At 40.6% G+C, this 9419-nt stretch overlaps 1 protein-coding gene across 2 annotated transcripts in view; it reads right to left on the bottom strand.

Moving 5' to 3' along the window:
- Positions 1-241: 241 nt before the first annotated feature.
- Positions 242-9419, bottom strand: part of SYT9 (synaptotagmin 9) — a 185419-nt gene continuing 176241 nt past the window's right edge. The window contains exon 7 of one of the 2 annotated variants that reach the window (XM_081262235.1): positions 242-2439. In XM_081262235.1, coding sequence (XP_081118361.1) covers positions 2431-2439 — 9 coding nt within the window. In that variant the 3' untranslated portion in view covers positions 242-2430. The remainder of the gene's footprint in view (positions 2440-9419) is intronic. The other variant, XR_014018141.1, reaches the window with a different exon arrangement.

Genomic DNA, 9419 nt, shown 5'->3' with positions numbered 1-9419 from the left:
CTGGGACTTAGTGCCAGGAAGGTGAGAGGACAACTGGTTTCTTCCTTTCTCCTGGCACCAATCCTTCCCAAGGTTCCTCCCTGAGACATGATTAGTTGTTTCTCTTTCTACTACTATTTCCACTTTCCCCCAAGGTATTTAGTGTCCTTCTCTACCCTGAAAAAGATACTGAAGAATCCCCTTCCCACAAGTTCAATGAGACAAGGTTTGAGTTTTTCAAAAGGAACATTTACTAGGAAACTAAAGGGCAACCAAACAGAATGCAAGAGAACAGAGGCAGAGTTGCAAATGGGCTGAAGGAGTTCAAATTTATAACCAGACTCTGGCCACAGCTGTACTGGCTGGGCAGAGCTTTCCAGACACAAAATACCTACCATATGGGTAGTCACATTTGCCTGATGGCCCCTACAAAGCCACCATGTTTCATACCAACAAGCCAGTAGCATACTCATTAGGACCTCAGGGCTGCTAGGTCTGGGCAGGAAGATGCTGAGGTGGAGACAATAGGCACAGCTGGCTCTCCAACCCAGGCTCCCCTTGCCAAGGGCATGCCAAAGTGGAATGGGTTGACCACTGCCAGCTATTGGAGACAGTCTGGTTTCTTTGGGATCATACCTTTGGGCTCTTCTGCCTGGATCTAGTGACAATATTTCTGTGCACTCTCTTGCTGGCACTAGCCCTTCGTGCTTTGGTTCTAAACACTGCTATGGTGGAAGATGCTAAGGTGGGAGGGATGAGCTGAGGAGAACCTTGGGCAAGGAGAGATGAATTTTTCTCATGTCTTTAGACATAGGCAGGACTGGGATTCCCTTTGAATCCCAAGGTTGAAAGATAATGATATGGAAATGAATTAGGCAGGTTGGGGAATGCATGAAGCTTGAGTGTATTAATACTGCCTCACACACCAAAGGCCTCCACCATTTTTTGATTTGATATCAGGATACATCTGACATCTTGTACCAGGCAGCCAAGGTAATAAGAATTTCTGAGGATATGCAATGATCCTGCTTCTGCCCAGCTGGTCCCACATCAAAATGTTAATTGAAATGAAGATAATGCATTTTCCAGTAAGATAAACTACAATCCAATTCTGGAATCTGCTGCAAAGAGACTGTATGAAAAGGGAGATGTTATCTTGAAGTCATGGTGCAAATGCATGGATAGGGTGCCTTGTACCCATAATGAGAGAGGACCGCTAGGTAACAGCCCCCTGGTCCTGCCAGGGTATGCTGAGGCCTTGGTTTCATTTCTGTGGAGGCAGAAGCAATAATGATGGGGCACATAGCTGGTAGCAGATTGGCAAAAGGGAAGCTGAATAATGGAAGAGTTACCCGGGGAGAGCCCTTGACCTTCACTCCTATAGGTATTTCCATTCCCCAAGTGCTATGGAAATGATATGTGTCTGAAGTGAGAAGAAAACCCGTGTCTGTGGCTGTCCAAGGCTAGGCTCTGAGCTTCTGCATATGGAGATACCCCAGAAGGCACTCAGGCCAAGGAGGCCAAAAGCTGTGCCTTCCCCCAGGGAACCGCTGTGAGATCTCCATGATCTTATTTCACACATTGCTCTACCTACTTCTGAGGCTGTTCCCTCACTGGACAAATGTGCCTGGGAAAAGATATTCCAGAATGCATAGGACCTGAGAGGTATACCTCTCTAATAGAGATGACAATTAAATTTGATTCTAATAACACTACCAATTGAAAGGAAGTGACTTGGTTACTTAAAAATAATGTTGTAGAATCTCAAAACTCAGAATCCGGTTTGGGCATAAAAGAGGGCCATGATCAACTGGTAGTCTGCCATGTACACGGGAGGAGGCAGTGAATTTTCTGCAAACTAACCCTCTTTACACTAGATTTTTCTCCAGGGGAGTGGCCTGCTTATCCTATTATTCTCTGGGGGCTAGTCTTTGCAAAGCTGGAGTACTCCTGAAGGTAAAATTAGTCTCCAAAGACAGTTGTTAGCTAGGGTAGGTAGTGGAGTTTGAATTGAGATCTGCTGCTAGCACCTGGATATATTTTTAAATATTTTATCCTTCCAGGGCATTCAAGCAAATAATCATGTCGGAGTGACCACTGCCATAGCAGGTGCTATGCTCCCATCACCAAGGGCTTTATATCAATCACTAAGAGTCCTGATACTCTTGGGACTCTCACTATGTCAACTTGCTTTCTTCCATAGTCCAATCTTGATTCTTGGCAATGAGAGACAAGCTTTCCCTGTAGTTCATCACCATGGGCCACCCAAAGAAAGTGGCTGGACTATTCAGGTTCACCAAATCCAAATAGCAAAGATGGCCAGTTATTGCTGTGTTTACAGCTGAGCATTTGGTCACTGGAGTCATCCGGGTGTTGCTGGATGGAAAAAGTTACTTAAGATCTTTGTTAGATGTTGTCCTACTGTGCCTTGGGTCAAGCAGTTCTTCATAGTCATCGTTTCTGTAGGAAGATGAAACAAAAAGAGTGATTTGGTTTTCAATTTTACATTTTTAGCGTGTACCAAACAAGTGCCAGGCATTGTGAGGGAAGCTGGGAATACAAAGACCATGGGTAAGATAATTGCCCTGATTTCAAAGCACTCAGAGGGAGAAGTGAATAACAGGTGAACATATGCTGCTATAGAGACTTGAGGGGACTGAGGAGGTCTACTGGGAGGATTCTGAAGGGTGAGTCTTGAGCTATGCCATTTAGGCTGGAAAAAAAGAGTCCATCAGGAGATGGGGGGCAAGAACTTTAGGCAAAGAAGAGAGCCCAGGCAAAAGCATATAAGGCCTGGTGCATTTTGGAATCGTCAAAATTTAGGTGACTGCACTGTTTGTGAGGAGTGGAATGGCAGCAAGCAAGGCTGAACTGGAGGAAGGGGTCTGAGTGGTGCAATATTGCAACATCTATTCCTTGTTTTGAGGGGTAGGCTTTCTTAGTAGAGCCCCAGATTTAGATTAGCAGGATATCTTGTGTTGTACACTAATCTCAGCATTCAGTTGAAATACAACTCATCTTCCAGGATAGATTAAGGTTGCTGATTCTGTAGTCATAGGGACAAAGAAAGGCAAATTTCCATGGATATAGTAATAACAAAAATATTACTCACAAACTATGGGAGAGAAGCGAATATTCTCAAACTGAAGTATATGGACTGCATTTCAGAGATCAAAGGTTCACACATAGGGATATAACTTAAGGAAAATAATAAAAGCCAGAGTGTACACTGTAGAGGGGAAGGGCATGCTTTACTATGTCCTTGGCTTTGAAGTGTGTGAATGAGTGTGTATATATACACCCACACATCTCTGAGAAAAGGGGTATTTGATTCCGTATATAGCAGGAAAAGGTGAAAGGATATTTGTTTTAATATTATGATTTAAACATAAGTTTCCCAGAGAGGGTGCTACTCTGCAGTGCCCCCCAAAGGGCTGTTTTCCATCCTACCCCTCACATTGGACCTGGGTACATAGTCCCTTGCCCAGGTGTGAGACCCATCCTTGAAGGCCCTGTTTGCTGGTGCCTGAGTCCCATTAGTGAAGGCCAGAGTCAACAGCGTCAGCCCCACCAATGTATGAAGTCGGGAATTAGTTGTGTTGCTATTAGCACAATGGGCTCTGTGTACCATTCCTTCATTTTTGAGTGCCCACTGTGTGCCAGGTACTAGGATATGAACTTTACAAATCCTTAAAAGAACCCAGGGAGGTTCTTTACTGGAGGATACAGAGATGTAGAGAGATTAATTTACACGAAGCCATATCATGAATAAGTGTCAGACTTGGGATATAAACCCAAGTCTTCTAATTTTGAAGTCCAAGCTTTAGCAATTACATCATTCCTAAACACACTCTGTATGCCCAATCTCCACATCTGATGCATTTAAACGGTTTTATCTGCCTTGTCTTTTTAGACACTAAATCTAGATGTGTAATGTGCCTTGAAGATCCAAGCCAGTATCATATAGCAGGTGTCACATCCCTCATATAGCTTCCTAGCTTCTCATTTAGTTCCTCTAGATTTCCCTGGTTGGCAACTTGCAGGTACATCTCATTTTACCCCTTAGTTCTATATAAAATCTCTTTATTCCCTGTTATGACCTTAGCTTCACCAATTCTTTTAGACTGCTTTGGGTACAACTCTTCCAAAGTACCCAGGCCTGCAGAGCACTGGGTTTTGTTAATGGCTTTACCTTAAGTCTGATTAGTGAGCTGGGCTATGACTGCAACCCATTTTTACCACTCCCCATACCCAGGGATACCACCAGCAGAGGCCATGTAGTTGATGACCAAATCAGAACACTGCTCCAACTGGACCTCTATGGTAGTGTTTTACTTATTTGACAAATTTCCTTGTGCATTCAATTAGCGAGAATCAAGAACAGCCTCTAGAAAAACTGTGAGTGGCCTACTGGTCTTTCCATTCTTCAGGTGAAGCCTTCAGCTGGATGCATTTTCTAGACCCTGATCCTGTCTGGGCCTAGAATCCTTTATTTTCCTCCTCTTGACAGGGCCACTAAGGTCCCAAAATGTTGTGTTCAGGGACTAAGCCTACAAATGACAGGATAAAGGAGTGTTGATATATCTGGGAGTGGTGGGTCATCTCTACCAGAGGTCTTACAAGGGAAGTTTCTTGGGAACAAACTTTTTCTAGAGAAAATAAGGCATACAAGTGAGGTCTGAAAAAGGAGTCCAGTTGTCTTAGGGGAAAGGGCAACTGAAGAAGACATGAATGAAGCTGTCACCCAACCCTACTTTGTCTGTCTTTTGGGACAAAGAAAGAGTGTTGTTTTTTTTTTTTAATTGAATTCAGTTTTTTAAGACAATTTTTAAACTTTATTTTATTTATTTATTTTTATTTGGTGCTGAGGATCGAACCCAGTGCCTCTCACATACTAAGCCAGTGCTCTACCATTCAGCTATAACCCCAGTCAAAGACTAGAAAAATAACCAAACAAAGCAAATATCCAACATTTTTCCAACTCCAAAAAATAATGAGCTCTTTCTCAGCTAAGATTTTTGTAAAACAAGATGTGAGGAAAGATTTTCCTGTAGTTACCATATTTCACTGCCTAATTATGGCATCCTGCTTTTATAGTCCCAAAATTGGTTTATAACATTCTATCACATAATTTTCACATGGTATAATTCTATTCCTCATGCTGCTTAAAAGGTAAATAGAGTAGCAAAGTGTGGTGAGTGGCATATGGATGCACATTTGTCTCCTTGCACACTGTGAACTGCAAAATTAGAATTTTCAGTTCACACACATTGTCAGTATATTTCCACTGTCTTGTTTGATTTGTTTAGAGTGCTGCAATACTAACAATAAATACATCTTGTATGAGTGGTGCTGAGGATGGCACATCAGATGAGGAAACCAAGCTGGGTGCGGTGGCACACACCTATAATCCTGACTTTATTTTCCTCCTCTTAGAGGACAGGGCCACTAAGGTCCCAAAATGATTTGGGAGGCTGAGGCAGGAGAATTATAAATTCAAGGCCAGCCTCAACAATTTAGCAAGACCCTCAACAACTTAGCAAGACCCTGAATCAGCACACAAAATAAAAAGGACTAGGGATGTCCTTTTTTAAAAAAAGAAATTATTTTGAGATAGGGTCTTGCTAAGTTGTTTAGGGCCTTGCTAAAGTTGCTGAGTCTGGCTTTGAACTTGAAATCCTCTTGCCTCAGTCTCCTGAGATGCTGGGATTACAGGTGTGCATCATCATGCCTAGCTGGATTATTCAATTTTAATGAGTCTTCCATGTATTATAATTTTGCATCATATCACTTTAATAATTAATGATTTTTAAGTAATACTGGTACAATTTTATCTTTTAAGAAAGCTTCAATGGTCACACTCCACTTTTTTTGTATGCAAGGATTATTTTTTATTCCCTTGTGTAGATAGTCTTATAGAAAAGACAATTTTATTAATTTATCTAAAATTATGTATTTAATATTTATAAGGAGCAAAATTTGAGCTACTCACATTGAGAAAATTCAAAGCTAAAACACCATGCACATGCCTTGCCCCCTTCATATCTCTCTTGTTTCAGTCACTTGCACATCATTTTAAAGGTTATATAGCTAGTTACTCATAGATCTGGGATTGACACAGGTAGTCTGACTTCAGAGGCTAATACTGATCCTAAACTGACTCTTACATAAATTTATCAAAATGGTGTATTCTTTTTGAATTCTAAAAATGATTTCATATAGCAGTAGTGGGAATACACCATGCTTTGTGATTTCCTAGGAGTAGAATGAAGCATATAAATGGTTGTACAATAAGTGTTATGTACTATGAGAACGGACGTTTCAATAAACTGCTGTAGGAGATATATGAAGAAAAAGCATGACCCTCCAAACAAGAGGAATGTTCCACTTTAGGGCATGTGGGTGGATGTTCAAGCTGGGGAAGGAAGTATAGGAGATGTGTGACAAAGAGTGAGAAGATAATTTTGCTGGAGCACACATTGTGTGATTACAAATGATAGAAAATAAGATTGGAATATACAATAGTGAAAACACCGAAGGAACTTTTGATAATTATTTACTGTGTTCATGACAGTAAAGAAAGAATCTGGATGGAAGCTTAAAAATCTAGAAATGTATTGCCCCATGTATTTTGAGTTTGGCAATGTGTTTTAGAATGTAGTTTGAGAACTGTGTTGATTAAGTTATTTATTAAATATGCAAGGAAGTGCAACCTTGAAATTTGGGTAAACTGTCATCAGGTAGTGGCGGATATGTCAACTTCTTGGTCTGGATGATTGGACTATGAGAGAGAGCCAGCTCAGAAATGCAGCTCTTGACGTGGATAGGCTTGTGTGTACCATGTAGAGTTACATCCATGTCCAGGTCTATGTAGGATGATTTACTATAAACAGAGCAGCAGAATCCCTTTTGTATCTGACTTTTTTCCCCTCAAATTTAAGTATGAGCAATTGATCCAGTATTTATTCATCAGAGGTTGAATTTTCCAAAGCAGATGCTGGGCAGTGATGCAACTTGATAAAACCTCAAGTGAGTACTGCCCTAATTTACTGTCTCCTACTTTGAGTTGAAATGGCTAAGCCTTTTTCACTCCTTAGGTGAGAGCTGCTCTGAGAACAGCAGACCCCAGGCAAAGTAACTTGCAACTGGCAACTGAGGCAGTCGGCAGAACAAGTGCATGGTGGAGGCTGTCTGTTGACTGCACAGCTTGGGACTAGTCATTCAATCAGTTTCAGAGGTCTCAGTAGACTGTCTATCTATAGATAGACAGCACACTCCATTCTTGGGGGGCTTGAGATGAGGCAGAACATTATGTCGGAAGAGTGTAGCAGAGGGAAGCAGTTCACATGATGATCAGAAAGCAGAGAGAGCCACACTCCACTATTTTGAAAAAAAAAAAAAAAAAAACAAAACTTGGCATAAAATCTGCAATGATTATGCAGTGAAATACTGTCAGGACAGCATTGACCCTTGGGATTTGATGGGAGTTTGGGTGGAGACTGTGGCATCAACACCAGAATGAGCAATGACGGTTTAAACATGATGGCCCTAATGTTGGCCTAGCTGGCTCCAGGGCTGGCTCCAGGCCCACTGCATTGAGCACAGTGGCACTGTCTCAATGGCAACAGGAAGTAGTGGTTACAATCCTATCTGAACAGAGAGGATTTTAAGTGAATTCAATTGTTCCGAGACACAATGATCTGATTGGAATTAAATTGAATTGAAACCAAAGATGAGAACTGTCCCAGTGAAAACTGTAATGTGCAATGACATTTCCATCACAAAAATGACAGCTGATGTGAGACAGGCCATTGAAACTGACCTCAGATTAAGAAAAGAAAAAGACTTGAGTGGAGCATTAGATAATATCTCCCTGTGAATCTGAAAATGGATTTTGATTGCAGGAAGCATCTAAAGGCTTTGAAATAAGAAGCTTGTCAAAAATTGAAGTGGCTCTTATTACATGATTTAATCTTATATGTACTTAATACTTGTATTTAAAATTTCTATTTGAAAAACACAAAATCTCAGCATTTTGTTGACTATTATTACTTAGCATAGCTTTACAAATATGTATGTGAGGAAACATTATGTTCTGCCCACTTAGGATATGATTAGTTCCTTCCTTTCAAAGAGGGCATTCAGGCATTCTTTATTTTTCGTTCCCTCTTTCCTCTTTAAGAACTGGTATGTAAAAGAAATAAAGAGTGTGAATATGACTATACTGCCAGTCAGGAGAGTGGGACAATAGCATAGAGAATTAAAGAGTCCACTTGACTAATAACATTAACTGAGTGCTTAAGCACTTTGCTCTACCCTAAGAGCTCTGCATACCTTATCTCATTTAATTACTTATATCAATGCTCCATGATAGATGTTTTAGTCAGCTTTTTTTGTTGTTGTTGTGACCAAAGGACCCTACAAGAACAATTAGAAGAGAATAAGTTTACTTAGGGGCTTATAGTTTCATAGGTCTCAGCCCATAGATAGCCAGCTCCATTCCTCAAGGCTGGAGGTTGGGCAGAACATCATGGTGGAAGAGGACAGTGGAGGAAAGTAGCTGAGAACATGGCCACCATGAAGCATAAAGAGCACTGCTCAACAAGGACAACCAAATACCCCAATGATCTGTCCCCAGGGTCCCACCTTCTCTAGCCACACTCCACCTGCCTAGAGTTATCATGGAGTTAATCCCTATCAGAGGATTAACACAGTGATTAGGTTAAGGCTCTCATAACCCAGTCATTTCACCTCTAAACTTTCTTGCATTGTCTCACACATGAGCTTTTGGGGAACACCTCATATCTAAACCATAAAAATATATAATTATAATTATATATTTTCAGATTAGGTAACCAAGTTTGATAAAGACCAAATAATAAAGGATGGCAAATGGCAGAGTCAGAATCTGCCACCATGCCTTTATGGATCAAAATGTATACTCTTAAGAATGTAAATTATGGTGCTTCACATACCAACTCCATTCACTACATGGATGGAGCACCTTTCTACAAGGGAGTCTCAATCTAGACAAGAATTTTGAATAGTCCAGATGATACAAAAATGTGTCAAGATCCATTGTTAAGTTGACCTTGAGGAGAAAGGTAAAAAAGAGTGGCATGTGTGCCATGTACATTGTTATTTACCAAGAAGAATTCATTGGCAACAATCTGAGAAGCAAGGCTCATTCAGAAGGTAAGAAGAGTACTTCCATATTGTTTCAGATGAGGGGGATAGTTAAGGAATTGCTATATAAGACAAAAATTATTCTATCCAATGAAGTTAAGTGATGAATATTTGAATTTTCTTACTCCAAATTTATATTCATTACATTTATTTATTAATGCTTTCAACAAACATTCATTTAGCACTGGGGTCATTTAAATTGAGCAGTAGGAAAACAAAGATGATCAATGCATACATTGCTCTCTCTCTCTCTC

This window comes from Spermophilus citellus, assembly GCF_964194105.1.
Source record: "Spermophilus citellus genome assembly, chromosome: 2".
Classification (NCBI taxonomy): domain Eukaryota; kingdom Metazoa; phylum Chordata; class Mammalia; order Rodentia; family Sciuridae; genus Spermophilus; species Spermophilus citellus.
Note: the sequence above shows the minus strand (reverse complement) of the source record. Positions and strands in the feature narration are given on the sequence as shown.